Source organism: Crotalus tigris, unplaced genomic scaffold (genome assembly GCF_016545835.1).
Source record: "Crotalus tigris isolate CLP2741 ecotype Arizona unplaced genomic scaffold, ASM1654583v1 scf7180000021352.268788, whole genome shotgun sequence".
Lineage (NCBI taxonomy): Eukaryota > Metazoa > Chordata > Lepidosauria > Squamata > Viperidae > Crotalus > Crotalus tigris.
In genome coordinates this window covers 142,220-162,500 of record NW_024098466.1, presented here as the reverse complement: position 1 = coordinate 162,500, position 20,281 = coordinate 142,220, and the positions used below count along the sequence as shown (strand labels likewise).

Here is a 20,281-nt window from a genome sequence, read left to right as displayed (position 1 = left end):
CTATTGCAGAGAAATGGTTGTCCAGTCTCTTCTTAAAAACATCCAGTGTGGAGCACCCACAACTTCTGGTGGCAAGCTGTTCCACTGGTTTATTGTCCTCACTGTTAGGAAATTTCTCCTTAATTCCAGGTTGCTTCTCTCCTTGATTAGTTTCCATCCGTTGCTTCTTCTCCTTCCTCCAGGTGCTTTGGAAGAATAGCTTGACTCCCTCTTCTTTGGGGTAGCCCCTGAGATATTGGAACGCTGCTAACATGTCACCCCTAGTTCTTCTTTTCTCTAAAGTAGACAATTTCCATGTAAATTGAAATAAGGAAGGAAAGAAGGAAGGGATAAGGATAATAAATAAGGATTTCAGTGAGGGCTTTGGGGTTCTTCAACCTGAAAGAGGTCAAGTCATCTTCCGGGAATCAGAAAGACTCCTGAGCATGTGCAGAATGCATCTCACTCAGCTGAGAACAAAAAGAGATGAAAAATTGTGCAGGTTTTTTCAGGGTTTCCAATAAGTCTGATTTTGGAGAGCAGGCAGCAGGAAGTCAATAAATATACCAGGATTGATTTTTCTTTCTTGCTCCTCTGTGTACATTAAATATTGAGTATCAGCAGAGCAGCAGGCAACTGACCTTGGCATCCTGAAAGAGCTGGGCAGGTTCAGATTCAGATCCTGCCTGGATGGGGCACCACTAGGAAATCTGAGAGTGATAGTCTAGAATTGAAAAAAAAAATCTGCCGAACACAGTAACTCTCTTTAGTAACATCATCGTAGGAGCTGAGCTGAAGACCAGGCAGTCTTTCCTCATCCCCCTCTTTGGGTCAACATTCAGATATATAGATAGTCCTCTACTTACAGCAATTCATTTAGTGACCGTTCAAAGTTACACTGGCTCTGAAAAAGATAACCATTTTTCCCCCTTACGACCGTCGTTGCATCCACCTAGTCAGGTGATCAAAATCCAGACGCTTGGCAACTGACTCGTATTTACGACGGTCGCAGCGTCCCCAGGGGGATGACGTGATCCCCTTTGGTGACCTTCTGACAAGCAAAGTCAACGGGGGGGGAGCTGGATTCATTTAACGACCGCACGATTCACTTTAATGACTGCAACGTGAAAGCGTCCCCGGGCTCACGTGATCCCCTTTGGCGAAAATCAACTGGGGGGGAGGAGGGGGAACCCAGATTCCCTTAACAACGGTGCTACTCACTTAACAACCGCAGCGATTCACTTAACAACGGTGGCAAGAACAGCCATAAAAACGGGTGAAAATTCACTTCGGCGACAGAAAAATTGGGAGCTCTCAGTCATGGTCCCGAGTCCAGGACTGCCTCGACTGCTCCTGAGTAGGGAGGCTCCATTAGAGAGAGACCCATTGACAAGTCTGACCCCAAGACTCAGCCCCTTTCCGCCCCCCCCCCACCCGGTCCGCCTTAAACCCGGCCAGCCGGTCTCTTACCTGGGCGTAAGCGCTCCCCCCCCCTCTCCGGCACGGTAAGGATCCACTCCAGATCAAGCGTGCGTGGGCACGGTCCTGGGCTCCGAACACCCCCGGGGCGATCCCTTCTTGCTCCATCTTAAGGAAGTGGCTTGGGGGGGTGGGGAAGGGGGGGAAGAGAGAAGGGGGGAGAGAAAGGGAGGTCTCCCCACTCCCCTCCCTCCGTCTGCAGGCGCAGGAGACCGCGCCTTCGCAGGGGGATCGATCGCCCCTGCTCGCCTCCCCCGCCTGCCTCGCTCCTCCTCTTCTGCAAAGCCCGGGCGGCGGCGGATTTTTTCCCGGCTGGTGCAGCTCCAGAGCGCCAGGAGCTGCGGCAGGCGGCGAGAGAACCCCTCCCGCGCCTCCTTTGGAAGGGGATCGGCTGGCCGCGCTCGTCTGTCCGGCTGGCTGTCTGTCTGCCTGCCTGCTTGCTTGCGTTCTAGCTGCTTTTCTCTTCTCGCCCCCGGACACAGCTGTCGACAGGACGGCGCCCTCGTTTCTTGTCCGTCCGTCCGTCCCTCCCTCTCTTTCTCCTCTCCAGATCTGTCGTGATTTAATTGTCGGCTTTAATAAAGACTCCCATCTCACAAAAAGTGACTGTGAGCGGCGTACATCTGGATTCTGGGCCATTAAGTAACTACTCAGCAACTCTCTCTCTCTCTCTCTCCCTCCCTCCCTCCCTCCCTCCTTCTCTCTCTCTCTCTCTCTCTCTCTCTCTCTCTCTCTCTCTCTCTCGCGATCTATCTATCTATCAGTGGAGATTCTCAGTCCTCCAGGACAAGTCATAGTTATCCCAAAAATGCTTTTTCACGAGGCACCTGGACTTTCTTTGTTTTCTTTGAAGACGTTTCACTTCTCGTCCAAGAAGCTTCTTCAGCTCTATCCATCTATCCACTCATATCTGTCTGTCTGTCTGTCTATCTATCTATCTATCCATTTATTATCTACCTACCTATATGTCTATCTATCTATTTCTTTACCCATCCACTATCTATCTATCTATCTATCTATCTATCTATCTATCTATCTATCTATCTATCTATCTATCTATCTATCTAATTACTCCTGTCACTTCTGATTTCTATCTTTCTTAACTCTCTTTCATTATCTATCTATCCATACATCCATCTATCTATCTATCCATCTATTATCTACCTACCTATATGTCTATTTCTTTATCCATCCATTATCTGTCTGTCTGTCTATCTGTCTATCTATCTATCTATCTCTATCTATCTATCTAATTACTCGTGTCACTTCTGATTTCTATCTTTCTTAACTCTCTTTCATTATCTATCTATCTATCCATCCATCCATCCATCTATCTCATTACTCCTGTCACTTCTGATTTCTTTCTTAACTCTCTTTCATTATCTATCTATCTATCTATCTATCTATCTATCTATCTATCTATCTATCCATCTATCTATTTTACATAGCAGCCCATTTCACAAAAAGTGTATTTAGGCCGTGTACATTATATCTATGCTCTATCTACCTCCCCCTCTCCCAAAATCTATCCTTTCATCAATTTACCCATCCATCTTTCTCTCCACTCAATAACTATCTTTCTTTACTCATCATCTACCCATCTCTCTCTGTCTCTCTCTGTCTCTCTCTCTCTCCCTCCCTTTCTCTCTTTCTCAATCTCTCTCTCGTTTCTCTCCTTCCAGTTTTGCAACCCCAGCCTCGCGTCCCCTTTAACAGCAGCGGATCGCTCGCTTTTCCCCAGAGCCCCCCTTAGGCGGAGCGGGCCGGAGAGGCGCCGGAGAACTCCATTTCCCGAGAAGCCTTGCGCCCGGCCGGCTCTTCCCTCCTCCTCCTGCTCCTCCCCCCCCTTCTCCGTCCTCCGGCTCCTCTTTCCAAATCGAGCTTCCCTCCCACCGCTCACTCGCCTTTACCTTTTCCCCACCGCGATCTCTTCTCACCTGCGCCGGAGTGACTGCGGATTGACAGACGGGGGAGAAAAGGTAGGCGTTGCCACGGAGCCGGTGGAGTTGGGGGAGGGGGGGAGGGAAGGCGGAGGCTTGAGATCCTTCAATGAATGGGAGGCTGGCTCAGCACCAGGTGGGCCCCTGCGGGATGGCTTTCCGGGGGGGTCTCCTCTCCCATCCTGGGAGTTTTGGTGCCATCAAAGTTTGTGTGTGTGTGTGTGTGTGTGCGCGCGCGCAAGGCAGAACGATATGCAAAGGAGCAAGGCTGAACGGATGCAATCCAAATCCTTGGGATCACAGTGCCCATCATCCACTCCCACCCTGCCCGTTGCCCTGAGTCGCAGCCTGCTTTTTCCTGCTCGGTGGGTAAATGCAGATTATTTTGGGGGAAATGGAAGGCCTCAAGGAACTTCCACACAAGAACTCAACCCAACTGCAAATACCAGGTAGTCCCTCGACTCGTTTAGTGACGGTTCAAAGGGACAAGGGCGCCGAAGAAAGGGCCTTAGAATCGCGTTTCGCACTTACGACCGTTGCAGCATCCCCAGGGTCAGGTGATCAAAATCCAGATGCTTGGCAACTGGTTCCTATTTATGACGGGTTGCAGAGTCGGGGGGGGGGGTCACGTGATCCCCTTTTGCAACCTTCTAACCAGCAAAGTCAATGGGGGGAAAGCCAGATTCGCTTAACGACCGTGTGACCGATTTAACGACTGCAGTGATGCACTTAACAATTAGAGCAAGAAAGGTCACAAAAAAGGGGCAAAACTGCCTTAGCAACTGTTTTCCTTAGCCATAGAAGTTTTGGCCTCCTTTGTTGAGGGTAAATCAAGGAATAACCTGTAATTCCGTCCACTTTAAGGGTGTGACAAATTACCTGCCTTGAAAGAAAAGTACAGGTAATCCTCAACATGCAAACAATCCATTTAGCGTCCGTTCATAGTTATGATAGCACTGAAAAAAATGACTTACAATCGGTTCTCACACTTACGACAGTTAATAATAATAATAATAAAGTTGGAAGGGACCTTGGAGATCATCTGGTCCAACCCCTTGGTCATATGATCAAAATTAGGGCGCTTGGCAACTTAGATTTATTGATAATGGTTAGCTTCCTAACCAGCTTCCAACAAGCAAAGTCAATGGGGGAAGTTGTAAGTCGAGGACCATCTGTCAAGAGTATGTCAATTATACAGAAATTAAATTTGTTTGTCATTATTGGGGGAAATTTTCCATTCACAGAATCATTTATATATGAAGTTTCTGAGCCACAAGTAAATTGCTTATTCTACAGCAAAGGAACCCCATAAAGTCCATCTAAGGGTCAATTGCACCCACAAATGTGATGTGGCCCCATCCACTTTAGCGGCACTGTGCAGATGGTCCAATTCCTGATCTCTCTTTTCTTTTCTTTTATGGGCAAATATTTGTCTAAGGCACAGTTTTCTTAACCTGGGCAATTTTAAGACATGTGGAATTCTGGGAGTTGAAGTCCACACAGCTTAAGGTTGCTAAGGTTGAAAAACACCGATCTAAAGGTGTTTGCTTAACTGGCTACCTCAGGGGTAGGCAACCTTGGCTTTTTTATGCCTCACGGACTTCAACTCCCAGAATTCCTGAGCCAGCCTTGCTGAGGGGAAAGGGAGAGTTTCCAAGTTGAGCCATGCTGCCTGAGGAATTCTGGGAGTTGAAGTCCACGAGTCATGAAGGGGCCATAGTTCCCCCATGCTGGCTCAGGAATTCTGGGAGTTGAAGTCCGCGAGTCATGAAGGGGCCATAGTTCCCCCATGCTGGCTGAGGAATTCTGGGAGTTGAAGTCCGCGAGTCATGAAGGGGCCATAGTTCCCCCATGCTGGCTGAGGAATTCTGGGAGTTGAAGTCCACAAGTCATGAAGGGGCCATAGTTCCCCCATGCTGGCTCAGGAATTCTGGGAGTTGAAGTCCACGAGTCATAAAAGAGCCAAGGTTGCCTACCCCTGGGCTACCCAGATGGGTGGACTTCAGCTTCCAGAATTCTCTGCAATGCCCAAGGAATTCTGGGAATTGAAGTCCACAGAATTTAAGGTTGCTAAAGTTGAGAAACACCGGTCTAAAGTATTGTTTGCTTAACTGGCAAACTTGATGGATGGACTTCAACTTCCAGAATTCTTTACAATGCTCAAGGAATTCTGGGAGTTGAAGTCCAGAAGTCTGGAAGGTATCCCCATTAGGAACAAAGGTTGAAGGGAAACAGCTAACCTTATCTGAGGCTCAGTAAATGTCATACAATTCCTAGTCTTTCCGCTAGCATTAGTTATGCCTTAGGGCAGTGGTTCTCAACCTGTGGGTCAAGACCCCATTTGGGGTCGAACGACCATTTCACGGGGGTCGCCAAACAAGGCTGTCCGCCATTTTTCTCCCTTTTCTTTGGCCACACCCCTGGCACCCAGTGATGTATAAGTGGTTGGGGGTCACCACAGCATGGGGAACTGTATTATGGGGTCGCGGCATTAGAAAGGTTGAGAACCACTGCCTTAGGGATAATAATCCAGTTTTCAGACAATAACTGTCTGTTCTCTCCCCCTTTCACAGGTTCTTGGAAACCCAGATGATGGCCCAAGCTAAGCAGTTTGCGACAAATTTTACACAAACCCTAATCCCTTGAAAGAAGATTGTTTGGTAAGACTTGTGGGGGGGGGCTACATGCAAGAAAACCCCTGCCCAAGTTTCTTATAGTGGGACTTCAGAGTAAATTTCCATATGAATTTAGTTTGAAATTAGGGTTATGGTGCACCTCGAAACATAAGCTGACCTGAAGCAGCCACATCTTTTTGCCCTAGAGCAATATTTTACCAATTTGGTAACTTTAAGAGATTGTTGTTGTTAGTTGCGAAGTCATGTCTGACCCATCGCGACCCCATGGACAACGTTCCTCCAGGCCTTCCTGTCCTCTACCATCTTCTGGAGTCCATTTAAGCTCACGCCTACTGCTTCAGTGACTCCATCCAGCCACCTCCTTCTCTGTCGTCCCCTTCTTCTCTTGCCCTCCATCTTTCCCAGCATTAGGCTCTTCTCCAGTGAATCCTTCCTTCTCATTAGGTGGCCAACGTATTTGAGTTTCAACTTCATGATCTGGCCTTCTAAAGAGCAGTCGGGGTTGATCTCCTCTAGGACCGACTGGTTTGAACGCCTTGCAGTCCAGGGGACTCGCAGGAGTCTTCTCCAGCACCAGAGTTCAAAGGCCTCAATTCTTTGGCGCTCAGCCTTTCTTATGGTCCAACTTTCACAGCCATACATTGCATCTGGGAAAACCATGGCCTTGACTGTGCGTACTTTTGTTGGCAGGGTGACGTCTCTGCTTTTTAGTATGCTGTCTAGATTTGCCATAACTTTCCTCCCCAGGAGCAAGCGTCCTTTAATTTCTTGGCTGCAGTCCCCATCTTGGAGCCCAGGAAGATAAAATCTGTCACTACCTCCATTTCTTCGCCACCTGTTTGCCAGGAATTGAGAGGGTTGGGTGCCATGATCTTGGTTTTCTTACATCAGTGGTTCTCAACCTTTTTAATGCCACGACCTCCAATCGGTCGTAAGTCAAGGACTACTCAACCGGTCGTAAGTCGAGGACTACTCAACTGGTGCAGCACTGTTTGCAGAATGGGACTTTTGGCGGGCTCAGCAGGGCAGAGACAGCCTGGACAATTCCTATTGGCTTTTGAAAGCCAAGAGAATTAGACTCTATTCAAGAGAGTCTATTCTATTGGCTTTCAAAAGCCAATAGAATAAAAGGGAGTAGCACAGCTAAGGAAAAGGGGGAAAAAATGGCAGACTGCATTGTTTGGCGACCCCTGTGAAATGGTCGTTCGACCCCAAATGGGGTCCCGACCCACAGGTTGAGAAACACTGTCTTACATTAAGAGGTATGGACTTCAATTCCCAGCATTCCAGCTGGCTGGGGAATTCTGGGAGTTGAAGTCCATACGCCTTAAAATGACCAACTTTGAAAAACATTGGTGTAGATTGCACAAGTTAGTTGGGGAGCATACCGTTTTAATAAATTATTACGGTTGTCGCAGAGTCAGCTAGATGTTAAGACTGGATTTGGTATTTTTATCCACCTATCAAGCCCTTCCCAAGGACCTGGGATGGGCAGATGTTGTTGTTCAATGGTGTTAGCCAGGGGTCTTCAAACTTGGCCCTTTTATGACTTGTGGACTTCAACTCCCAGACTTCCTCAGCCAGCATGCCTGGCTAAGGAATTCTGGGAGTTGAAGTCCGCAAGTCATGAAGGGGCTATAGTTCCCCCATGCTGGCTGAGGAATTCTGGGAGTTGAACTCCACAAGTCATAAAAGGGCCAAGTTTGAAGACCCCTGGTGTTAGCTATTCTAAGTAAAACTGTCTTTTGCAATAGACTGATGGAGATTTTGTTAACGCTGATGGTGTTCAAATGGTATTCGGGTTGTTTTGGGTTGTACCAAAGTATCACCCTTGGTATTATTATCTGTACTTTCTTTTGGCACAGGTGTTCTGTTTCTACAAGCAGTCCTCAACTTACAACAGTTTGTTTAGTGACAATTCAAAGTTATCCCAACGGTGCTTTTTTAAAGAGGCAACTGGACTTTCTTGTTTTTCTCTGAAGGTGTTTCGCTTCTCATCCAAGAAGCTTCTTCAGCTCTGACTGGATGGTGGGGAATGGAAGGATTTATAGTCCTTTGCGGACAATTGGTCATTTGCATTCTTTTAGAGCAGTGGTTCTCAACCTTTCTAATGCCGCGACCCCATAATAGAGTTCCCCATGTTGTGGTGACCCCCAACCACTTATACATCACCAGGTGCCAGGGGCGTGGCCAAAGAAAAGGGGGAAAAAATGGCGGACAGCCTTGTTTGGCGACCCCCGTGAAATGGTCGTTCGACCCCAAATGGGGTCCCGACCCACAGGTTGAGAACCACTGTTTTAGAGAGTCGTTGAGGCCACCTGGAGATCTGTCTGTGTTTATCTATACAACACAGTCCTTTCAGCAATTCCAAAAAGACTCCACATGCATTTGCACCACTCAGGTGACCCCCATGAACACAGACAAGGCTCCAAGTGGCCTCAACAGCTCTCTAAAAAAAGGCAAATGACCAGCTGTCTGCAATAGACTGGGATGTTATGTGGAATGTATTTGTTCGTTTGAATTTTAAAGTCCCAAAGCACTTTAGCCTGTTCAGGTTTTATTTTTTATTTTTTTCCTTATCAAAGCAGAAACTGTGCCCATTGAGAACTTCAAATGCATCGTGTTACTTGAAATAGAACTCTTCTTCTTGAAATCTGGCAGCTCCGTTGTGCGAGGGTGTGGGTGTGCCAAAGTGCGTACTGATTTTTTTTTTTCCAGAGCTTTAATTATCCAGCCAGCAATTGAAAAGATTAAAGGCTATGGGCTGTTCTGACTAGCTGTTCTTTCAAAGTGGCTGGGATTTTTTTTTTTTTTTTCTAATCCTTGTAGACATACTGGTTTACTTCCCTCTGGCCTTGCTCAGTCGCCTTTTGTATTTCTGCAGTAGTCCTTGTCTTGTTTAGTGACCGTTCGAAGTTAACAACGGGGCTGAAAAAAGTGACTTAGGACCGCTTTCCACACGACCGTTTCAGCATCGCCATGGGCCACGTGGTCAAAATTTGAAGGCTTGGCAACTGACATGTACTTACGATGGTTGGGGTGTCCCCGGGAGGGAGTCACGTGATCCCCTTCTGCAAACTTCTGACGAGCAAAGTCAGTGGGCGAAGCCAGATTCACTTAACAGTCTTACTCCCATAATAACTGCACTGATTCATTTAACAACGGTGGCAAGAAGGGTCGTAAAATGAGGCAAAATTGACTTCACAACTGTCTCGCTTAGCCACGTAAATTTTGGGCTGACTTGTGAGCCTCGGTTGATCAACATAGCCTGCCAAGTGTAGATATTCCTTGACTTATGGCTAGAATTGGGAGCAGAATTTTCTGCTGCTAAATGCCTGATTTTATAAGCTTTTTCGCCACGGTTGTTAAGCAAATCGCAACACAGGCAGTCCTCGATTTATGACCATAATTGAGCCCAAAAATGTATGCTGCTCAGCAAGACATTCGTTAAGTGAGCTTTGCCCCATTTTACGACTTTTCTTGCCACAATGGTTAAGTGGATCGCTGCAGCCAACTTCCCCTATTGAGTTTGATGGTCAGGAGGTCGCAAAAGGGGATCCTGGGGTCATGTGATCACTCTTTGTGACTTTCCAACCAGCAAAATCAATAGGGGGGGAAGCCAGATTCACTTAACAGCTATGTTACTAACTTCACAACTGCAATAATTCACTTCACTACGGCGGCAAGGAAAGTCGTAAAATGGGGCAAAACTCACTTAACAAATGTCTCACTTAACGACAGAAATATGGGGCTCAGTTGTAGTTGTAAGTCGAGGACTACTGAAAATTCAAATCTTACTTCTTATCCATACACATACATCCAAACACACACAGACACACTCACACACACACACACACACACACACACACACACACACAGGCTTTCTGGTGCAAGGGGCTGAGAGAAACTCACTTTTCTACTGGAGGAACAGTGGAAACCTCTGGAGGATTGTGCAAGACTACTTTGGTCACAAGATGTTTGCTTGTGATCTTACACAATCCTGGCTTCGTAAAAGGCCTGGAATTCAACCTATGACTTTTACTGGCCTTTTTCTATTAAATTACGGTTTCTCCTGTAACAGAGGTCATCGACCTTTCTCAGTTGGCAGACTGGAGGAAAAGAGAGAAGGAAGCATTTTACATGCGTGCGTGAGCCCGTGCACTTGGAGCCACGAGCATGTGCGCCCCGCAAACGGGGCAGAGCTAGTGCCGGCGTGATCTCAATAGCTCTGGCCTGTTCTTATGTGGCACAGTGCCTTGTTTCTATGCCCTGCGGGGCGGCAGCGGCCATTTTTGCACCTTGCAGTGCGGCGGTGGCCCATTTCCGTGCCCCACGGCATAACATCATCTATTTTTGCGTCTTACAGCGTGGCGGTGGCCCGTTTCCGTGCCCCATGGCATAACATCATCCATTTTTGCGCCTTACAGCGTGGCGGTGGCATCTTGTTTTCACACGCTGAGGCGCCCCTGTGGCAGCAGCCCGTTTTTGCAGCTGAGGCATGGCGGCGTCCTGTTTTCACGGCCTTAGCGGTGTCCCATTTTTGCACCCTGAGGCGTGGCGGTGGCGCGTTTTCACGCTCCGAGGCTGCGATGCTAGCACAAGTGAGGTGGTGTACACGCACGCACACTGGGCAGCCTGTCCCGTGGCCTGGTGGCCAGGAGGCCACGGCCTACTACCAGGCCGCAGCCTATAAATGTGTAAAATCTGTGGAAAACAAGTTATGCCTGCTGGAGGATGACCTAGGGGCCAGCCAATTGGAAGAGGTCGATACAGGCAGTCCTCAATTGAGCCCAACATTTATGTTGCTAAGCGAGACATTTGTTAAGGGAGTTTTGCCCCGTTTTACGACTTTCCTTGCCACAGTTAAGTGAGCCACTGCAGTTGTTAAATTAGTAACAGGGTTGTTAAGTGAATCCAGCTTCCCCCGTTGACTTTGCTTGTCTGAAGTTCGCAAAAGGGGATCACCTGACCCCGGGATTCTGCGACCGTCATAAATATGGATCAGTTGCCAAGCATCTGAATTTTGATCACGTGACCATGGGGATGCTGCAAAGGTCGTAAGTGTGAAAAAGGGTCATAAGTCACTTTTTTCAGGGCCGCTGTAACTTTGAACGGTCACTAAATGAACTGTTGTAAGTCGAAACTAATCACCTGTATGGCTGTTCTATATTCTTGAAGATATAAATATACCCACCGCATAATATTTCTTCCTCCACTTTAACTGTAGGAAACACACAGAAGATATTTTTAGATTTGTTTTTTTCTGCATTTAAAAAAAAAAAAAGCAAAGAAGACTTTGGCTTTTAGCTGTTTTGGAAGCGCCTGATGTTTAAGCTGATAAATTTTTAACCCCAGATTGAGGATTAAAGGCAGTGGGGGGGGGAAAAAAAAACCTTTTTTTAAAAAAGTAGGAAGAAACAAAAAGTTATTTAAGGAAGCCTCCAGAAGCGGTGAATGCTCCAATAATGGAAGTTTTTAAGAAGAGACTGGACAGCCATTTGTCCGAAATGGTATAGGGTTTCCTGCCTGAGCAGGGGGTTGGACTAGAAGACCTCCAAGATCCCTTCTAACTTTTATTATAATTATGATAATGGTGATGATGATGATGATGATGATAAGGGGACTGGAGGCTAAAATATATAAGGAATGGTTGCTGGAATTGGGTATGTCTAGTTTAATGAAGAGAAGGACGAGGAGGGACATGATAGCAGTCTTCCAATATCTCAGGGGCTGCCCCAAAGAAGAGGGAGTCAAGCTCTTCTCCAAAGCGCCTGAAGGCAGGACAAGAAGCAATGGATGGAAACTAACCAAAGAGAGAAGCAACCTAGAACTAAGGAGAAATTTCTGACAGTGAGAACAATTAACCAGTGGAACAACCTGCCTCCAGAAGTGGTGGATGCTCCAACACTGGAAGTTTTTAAGAAGAGACTGGACAGCCATTTGTCCAAAATGGTATAGGGTTTCCTGCCTGAGCAGAGGGTTGGACTAGATGACCTCCCTTCCAATTATTATTATTATTATTATTATCATCATTATCATCATCATTATTATTACTATTATTATTATTACTATTATCCTTCAGAGCAGAAAAAACATCAGCCCCCAAATCCTAAGTTTGGATCAGATGGATGTTAATCTAATTCCACATACTGTAATATTATTACCCTGTTTTTATTATGAATATAACGATCCCAATTCAAGGGCACAGGGCAGGACTCCATCGACCCGCAGCCTCTTAAAAGCAAGACAGCAAAAATAACAGCAGCCAAAATTCAATTAAAAGGCTCCGTGAAAGAAGACATTTTGATTCGCTGTCAAACCATACAAGCAGCTTGTCGCCAGCCATACATTAACCAAGAGCGATCGCACAACTGGGGCAGTGGCAGAAAAAAAAAAAAAAAACACAAAGCCTCCACTTTGCCACATAGGAAATTGCTGCAAAGATTGTGTGGTTTTGTGACAGGGCAATCTCTGGCACATTTTAAAGATCGGATTAATATATAACTATAAGGCTCTCGAGTGTCAGCACACAACCCCCTTGAATTTGCAAAGGGACAACTCCTGAGCACATTTATTTGCTGGTAGACCTGGACTGAACAAGACTAACTGGGACCAGGATTTCCGTTGCTAAGCGAGGCGGTTGTTAAGTAAGTTTTGTCCCATTTTACGACCTTCCTTGCTGCAGTGGTTAAGTGAATTGTTGCAGTGGTTGAGGTAGGGGGCACGGTGGTTAAGTGAATCTGCCCCCCCCCTTGACTTTGCTTTCGGGAGCCATCTTGGGAGGAAGGCTGCAAATGTCGGCTGCCATGTGGGGCAGCGTAAAACTGGGCGTGACTCAATTAACAAACACCTTGCTTAGCAGCAGAAATTCCAGTCCCAATGTTGTCGTAAATCAAAGACGACCTGGAATGCAAAAAATTGAATTAATATAATTTGATCTTTCTTTTTCTTTCTTTCTTTCTTTCTTTCTTTCTTTCTTTCTTTCTTTCTTTCTTTCTTTCTTTCTTTCTTTCTTTCTTTCTTTCTTTTTCTTTTCTGCCTGCTTTCTCTCCTTCCCTTCCTCCTTCCCTCCATCTTTTTTGCTCACTTGTCTTTCTCTCTCCTTCCCTCACTCCCTCCTCCTCCTCCTCCTCCTCCTCCTCCTCCTCCTCCTCTTCCTCTTCTTCTTCTTCTTCTTCTTCTTCTTCTTCTTCTTCTTCTCTTTTTCTTTCTTTTCCTTTCCTACCTGCTTTCTCTCCTTCCTTCCCTCTCTTCTTCTCTCCATCTTTTTTGCTCGCGCTCCTTCTTCCTTCCTTCCCTCCCTCTCTCCCTCCCTCTTGCTTGCTCACTTGCCTTCCTTCCTTCCCTCCCTCCCTCCCTCTTGCTTGCCTGCCTTCCTTCCCTCCCTCCTTCTCTTCCTTCTTTCTCCTAGATCTGCTTCATTTCCAGCTATGTCGGAACCCATAACGCTGAACGTTGGCGGGAAGCTCTACACGACGTCCCTCTCCACTTTGACCAGCTTTCCAGACTCCATGCTGGGCGCCATGTTCAGCGGGAAGATGCCCACCAAAAGAGACAGCCAAGGCCACTGCTTCATTGACCGAGATGGCAAAGTGTTCCGCTACATCCTCAACTTCTTGAGAACTTCTCACCTGGACCTTCCTGAGGACTTCCAAGAAATGGGTTTGCTTCGACGGGAAGCAGACTTTTACCAGGTCCAACCGCTCATTGAAGCTCTACAGGAGAAGGAACTGGAGCTCTCTAAAGCCGAGAAGAACGCGATGCTCAACATCACCTTGGATCAGAGGACACAAATCGTTCATTTCACCGTCCGGGAAGCTCCTCAGATCTACAGCTTGTCCTCGTCTAACATGGAAGTGTTCAGCGCCCACATCTTCAGCACCTCCAGTTTGTTCCTCAAACTTTTGGGTTCCAAACTTTACTACTGTTTCAATGGCAACCTGGCCTCCATCACTAGCTACTTGGAAGACCCCTATCATGTCACCTTGGACTGGGTGGCTAGCGTGGAAGGTCTACCCGAAGAAGAATACACCAGGCAGAACTTAAAGAGGTTGTGGGTCCTGCCCACCAAGAAGCAAATTAACAGTTTCCAGGTCTTTGTGGAGGAAGTGCTGAAGATCGCCATGAGCGATGGCTTTTGCGTGGACTCCTCTCATCCACACGCGTCAGATTTTATGAATAATAAGATTATACGGCTGATTCGTTACAAATAGGCAGAGCTCTCTCGGCAGACGGCCGTCTATCGTCGCGCTGTTGCGTCGTTGCGTCGTGTCACAAGCTACAGCCTGGAGCTGACTTTGCAAATCATGTTCTAATCCAGACCTGGGTTCTAACTGGAGGTCAGGCTAGTTTTTCACTTAAAAGACTAACCCAGATTTGCTAAATTCTGCAAACAGGAATGTGTTGGATTTTTGTGTCGGAATTACGTAGGCCTCTTGCCCCATAGAAATTGGTGATTCACCTTCAGAAGACATCATGAGGGAAACCCGCTTAGGGGTTGTCCTCAACTTATAACGATTCACTTAGTGACCGTTCAAAGTTACAACAGCACTGGGGGAAAAAGTGACTTATGGCTGTTTTTCACACTTACGACTGTTGCAGCATCCCTGTGGTCACGTGATCAAAAGTCAGATGTTTGGCAACTGACTAGTATTTATGACGGTCGCAGTATCCCGGGGGGGTCATGTGATCTCCTTTTGCAACCTTATGACTAGTAAAGTCAATGAAGAAGCTGGATTCACTTAACAGCCGTGTTTCTAATTTAGCGATTCACTTAACAACTGTATCAAGAAAGGTCATAAAATGGAGTGTTAAACAACCGCTTTGCTTAGCAACAGAAATTTTGGGCTCAGATATGGTCATAAGAATGCTGCCCGTATTCTTGTGTGCCCGTGTTAGGGCCAAGGTTGCATATGAAGCATCTGAATTTTGATTATGTGACCATAGGGATGTTGCAACTGTCGTGAGTGTGAAAAACGGTCACACGTCACTTTTTTCAGTGCCATTATAACTTTGAATGGTCACTAAATGAAGTGTTATAAGTCGAGGACAGCCTGTATTGGGCCTGAGTAGATCAGACTCCCGCTGATCAGTTTGAAGGCCAAAATATTGGCTTTGTTGCCCAGCATCCCTCCTCAGGTAGCTTCCTCACATTAACAACAAAAAAGTCACCTCAAAATCCCCCTCAGTCTTTTGTGTTCTTCACTTTTGGCAGCTGTACACAAAATATCCCGCCAAAAAACCCCGTGATTTTCATTTATGTTTGGGAAGGCTACTTAAAGTCTGCAAAGGTTGTCTGTCTCTTACAGGTAGTCCCCAACTTACCACCATTTAGTGACCTTTCAAAGTTACAACGGCGCTGAAAAAAATGTGGCCAGGGCTCACATTTATGACCGCCACAGCCATCCCCACGGTGACATGATCAAAATTCATGCAATTGACATGTATTTAGTTGCAGCATCATATCATCTCCATTTGTGCTCTTCCCGGTTGGGTTCCGGCAAGCAAAGTCAGTAGGGGAATTTGGATTCGCTTAATGACCAGATAATTCACTTAACGACTGCAGTGATTTGCTTCGAAACTGAATCACTGCAGTTGTTCAGTGAATCCCAAAAGGTTGTAAAATTGGGCCTCTTACTTATCAACCGCCTTGCTTAGCGACAGAAATTTGGGTTCCAATTGTAGTCTTAAGTTGAGGACTACCTTACCTGGTTATTGCACTTTACTAGCAAATAAGCTATGGTTAAACACCTGAATACAAAAGTCGGCAACCAACAGGGTGTTGGATTTGTGTGTGTGTGTGTATTTACACTCAGTTGTGTAATTTACCAGCCCTCCCCAAAACAAATTTCACCTCCATCTTTTCCACAGCAATGTTTCTATCATTGGTTTAGCTCCCAGAGGTTAAAAATCAGAGTTTTAAGGAAGTTAAAAATCAGATTCCTGTAGCCGCTGAGGAAAAAAAATGTTCTCCAACATGGCTTCATGTTTGAATCAAGCCATGATCCAGATCCTGGGGAAACATTGCATGTTTCATGGGTGTTTTTAGCTTGCTGGATCAAAGGGAAAGATAGAGATAACCTCACACTGATTCTGAGGCTGTATCCCTGTTGGATTCTGTAACAATATGGAAATAATTTCCATTGTTTAGCTTCTCAACTTCCCATCTAATCAATAGCCTGAAATTCTCAGGTGGTCCTCTATCAAAGTACAGGTCATCCTCGACTTACGACCACAATGGAACCCAAAATTTCTGTTGCTAAGTGAGACATTTCTTAAGTGAGATTTACCCCATAAAAAGCCATTTTATAACCTTTTTCACCACGATTGTTAAGTGAATCACTGCAGTTGTTAAATTAGTGACACGCTTGTTGAGTGAATCTGGCTTTTCCCCATGGACTTTGCATGTCAAAAGATCGCAAAAGGGGATCACTTGACCCAAGAATACCGCAACTGTCATAAATACGAGTCACTTGCCAAGTGTGTGACTTTGGATCACAGGACCAAGGGGATGCTGTAATGGTTCTAAGTGTGAAAAACGGTCATAAGTCACATTTTTCAGTGCCGTTGTAACTTGGAACGGTCGCTAAACAAACTGTTGTAAGTAGAGGACTGTCTGTACTAACCAAGGTAGCCCTGCTAAGTTTTGAGATCAGCAAAGGTCAAGTCGATCACCACAGTGAAAAGATTTAGTAGAAAAGGTTTCAAAAGTTGGGTCTTCTGAACTCCTAAACATCATTTAACTCAGTGTTTGTCAACCATGCCAACTTGAAGATGGGTGGACTTCAACTCCCAGAATCCCCCAGCCAGCATGGCTGGCTGGGGAATTCTGGGAATTGAAGTCCACCCGTCTTCAACTTGCTAAGTTGACAAACACTGAGTTAAATGATGTTTAGGAGTTCAGAAGACCCAACTTTTGAAAACTTTTCTACTAAATCTTTTCACTGTGGTGACCCCACCAACCTATCCTTCTATCAGTTATACCTATACCTATTTATGATTGCCAGTGGATTACGGAATGAAATGCCGCACTACCTATGGCAGCAAAACTAAATTATTTCCCAACTAAACACGCAGCATCTTGTCATTTGTTCATCCTCAGGGAGGCTGGTCCAGCTATGTTCTTGCGTTTGTTTTGTTTTGCTTTTCCCTTGCGTGTCGCGTCACGTTGAAGCACTTCAAGTCAACGTTGCAATCCAGGTGTAAGAATTCTCTTCAGTTATTCAACTCATACTTAGTTTGGGAAGAATCCAGACCACGATTTATTTTTATTTTTCTGCCTTCAAATCAGTTCTGACTCGTGGCGAAAACTGTCCTTGCCGTTTTCTTGGCAAGATTTTTCAGAAGTGGTTTGCCATTGCTTCCTTCCTTCGGCTGAGATAGAGTGACTGGCCCAAGATCACCCAGCTGGCTTTCATGACTAAGGCAGGACTAAAACTCACCATCTCCTGGTGATTGGTTTAAAGTTATCCAACTGGCTTTCATGCCTAAGGCGGGACTAGAACTCACAATCGCCTGTTGATTGGCCCAAAGTTATCTAGCTGGCTTTCGGGCCTAAGGCAGGACTAGAACTCACAATCACCTGTTGATTGGCCCAAAGTTATCTAGCTGGCTTTCGGGCCTAAGGCAGGACTAGAACTCACAATCGCCTGTTCTTTGGCCCAAAATCACCCAGCTGGCTTTCATGCCTAAAGCAGGACTAGAATTCACAGTCTTCCGGTGATTGACCGAAAGTCACCCAATCAGCTTTCATGCTTAAGGCAGAACTAAAACTCACCATCTCCTGGTGATTGGTTTAAAGTTATCCAACTGGCTTTCAAGCCTAAGGCGGGACTAGAACTCACAATCACCTGTTGATTGGCCCAAAGTTATCTAGCTGGCTTTCCGGCTTAAGGCAGGACTAGAACTCACAATCACCTGTTGATTGGCCCAAAGTTATCTAGCTGGCTTTTGGGCCTAAGTCAGGACTAGAACTCACAATCACCTGTTGTTTGGCCCAAAATCACCCAGCTGGCTTTCATGCCTAAAGCAGGACTAGAATTCACAGTCTTCCGGTGATTGACCGAAAGTCACCCAATCAACTTTCATGCTTAAGGCAGAACTAAAACTCACCATCTCCTGGTGATTGGCCCAGAGTTACACGACTGGCTTTTGTGCCTAAAACGAGACTAGAACTCACTGCCTCCTAGTGATTGGCCAAAGTCAACCAGCAGCTTTCATGCCTAACTAGAACTCACTCTCTCCCAGTCTCTAGCCTGATGCCCTTATTGCTACAATAAACAGAATTATTACCCTTGGAAATTTCCTGACGGCTGTAGAATTTCCACATTTTAAGTGGTGATTTTCCAGTACTTAAATATGTTGCATATTTTTAACAAGGTAAAGGTAAAGAGGTTGAGGCCTTCAGGTTGAGCTTGGCTCCTGGAGAGGACATCTATGGAGTTTTCCAGAGTTGTGGAAGTGCCTGATTTCCTTAGAAAGTTTTTCTTTCTTCTAGGTTTTAATGACAGGTGGTTCTTAACTTCCCATGGCTTTAGCTATTAAAAGAGAGCGGAATTAATTCTTACAGGTTAATTAATTCTTCCAGCTCTATTCTATTCTATTCTATTCTATTCTATTCTATTCTATTCTATTCTATTCTATTCTATTCTATTCTATTCTATTCTCTATTCTTTCCTGTTATTCTATCGGATAGAATAACAGGAAAGAATAGAGAATAGAATAGAATAGAATAGAATAGAATAGAATAGAATAGAATAGAATAGAATAGAATAGAATAGAATAACAGGAAAGAATAGAGGATAGGATAGGATGGATAGGATAGGATAGGATAGGATAGGATAGAATCTATCCTATCCTATCCTATCCTATCCTATCCTGTTCTCTATTCTTTCCTGTTATTCTATTCTATTCTATTCTATTCTATTCTATTCTATTCTATTCTATTCTATTCTATTCTATTCTATTCTATTCTATTCTATTCTATTCTATATCATGGGTGCTCTTTAAGAAGAGGCTAGACAGTCACCTGTCTGACATGGTATAGGTTCTCCTGCTTGGGCAGGGGGATGGACTGGAAGACCTCCAAAGTCCCTTCCAGCTCTATTCTATTCTAAAGCGCCTTCCCTCCATCTCCCTCGCATTTCTCTGCCTCTGCACAGCTGGAGAGCTTGCCCCACTCACCACTGCACAGATGCCCTCGCTTGCTTCCCAAACCATTTCTTTTCTAACCTTCTTTCTCCATCACTTCCTCCGCCGTCGTGTGCAGTCCCGCAAACTACCTTCAGATTGACACCTCGCTCTACGAACAATGCTAGAAATGAGCTAATAAAAAGGTGGGTTTTTTTTTCCCCCAAATGCCTGATTTTTGGCTAGGTAGGCGCATTTTTCAAGCCAAACACTAGATGGCAGCCTGCTACCATTTTTATTTTTCTAAGCCTGCCTTAAGATTGGTATTTTGTCAGATTTCCATTCAAAATGTTTAAAAATATAAGAAACGAGGTAGCCCAATCAATAACATTGCAAGTGCAATTCGATAGAGCAGTGTTTCTCAACCTTGACAATTTTAAGGCATGTGGACTTCAACTCCCAGAATTCCACAGCCAGCAGAATTGCTGGCTGTGGAATTCTGGGAGTTGAAGTCCACATGCCTTAAAATTGTCAAGGTTGAGAAATACTGCGATAGAGGTTCTCCATTCCAGCAATTCAGGGTATTGTTTTCTTCACCAGTTTTGCTCAACTTGACCACTTTAGGACGTGTGGACTTCAACTCCCAGAATTCCTCAGCCAGCCAATTCTGAGCAATTAAATTCCACTGATTTAAGGAATTTATTTTATATTGAGTAATGCAGCTTACTTTTGAGCAGCGATAAGATGCTGCGACTAAATATGCAACAAGACTGCAGTCTTATGTATATTTATTATATTAAGATCATTGAATCCGTGCAGCTGTTTATTCCTACTAAATAACCTCCAACTTGCAATAATTATCTCCGTCTAGAACAGGGGTAGTCAACCTTGGCTCTTTTATGACTCGTGGACTTCAACTCCCAGAATTCCTGAGCCAGCTGTGCTGGCTCAGGAATTCTGGGAGTTGAAGTCCACGAGTCATAAAAGAGCCAAGGTTGACTACCCCTGGTCTAGCACAAATAAGCCACTGCGCAGGCTCAAAGGTTTGACTTGTTAGCGCCTGCGCAGATGCTCAGACATCAAGCGCCATTTTAAAAAAAATAGCGGGAGTCAAACGGT

The 20,281-nt window shown here is 45.5% G+C and overlaps 2 protein-coding genes across 5 annotated transcripts in view; one reads left to right on the top strand and one right to left on the bottom strand.

Moving 5' to 3' along the window:
• The window catches only part of USP35 (ubiquitin specific peptidase 35), a 37,687-nt gene extending 36,108 nt beyond the window's left edge, over positions 1-1,579 (bottom strand). Inside the window, exon 1 of one of the 2 annotated variants that reach the window (XM_039370041.1) lies at positions 1,450-1,579. The gene's annotated coding sequence lies outside the window, so the exon portion shown is untranslated. The remainder of the gene's footprint in view (positions 1-1,449) is intronic. The other variant, XM_039370038.1, reaches the window with a different exon arrangement.
• A 447-nt stretch (positions 1,580-2,026) lies between these two features.
• KCTD21 (potassium channel tetramerization domain containing 21) lies at positions 2,027-14,639 on the top strand. 3 transcript variants are annotated; one of them, XM_039370043.1, is made up of 4 exons: positions 2,027-2,100; positions 3,141-3,437; positions 5,972-6,058; positions 13,446-14,639. In XM_039370043.1, exon 4 carries the CDS (start codon positions 13,465-13,467, stop codon positions 14,245-14,247), a length of 783 nt encoding a protein of 260 aa, XP_039225977.1. In that variant the 5' UTR covers positions 2,027-2,100; positions 3,141-3,437; positions 5,972-6,058; positions 13,446-13,464; the 3' UTR covers positions 14,248-14,639. The 3 variants fall into 3 exon arrangements, with proteins under 3 accessions (XP_039225977.1, XP_039225976.1, XP_039225978.1); XM_039370042.1 differs by lacking the exon at positions 2,027-2,100 and having other exon boundaries at positions 2,484-3,437; XM_039370044.1 differs by lacking the exons at positions 2,027-2,100; positions 3,141-3,437; positions 5,972-6,058 and adding an exon at positions 12,564-12,681.
• Positions 14,640-20,281: the final 5,642 nt, after the last annotated feature.

Excerpts from the sequence above, each read along its gene's own strand:
- KCTD21 (XM_039370043.1), top strand. The coding sequence starts at position 13,465 with ATGTCGGAACCCATAACGCTGAACGTTGGCGGGAAGCTCTACACGACG.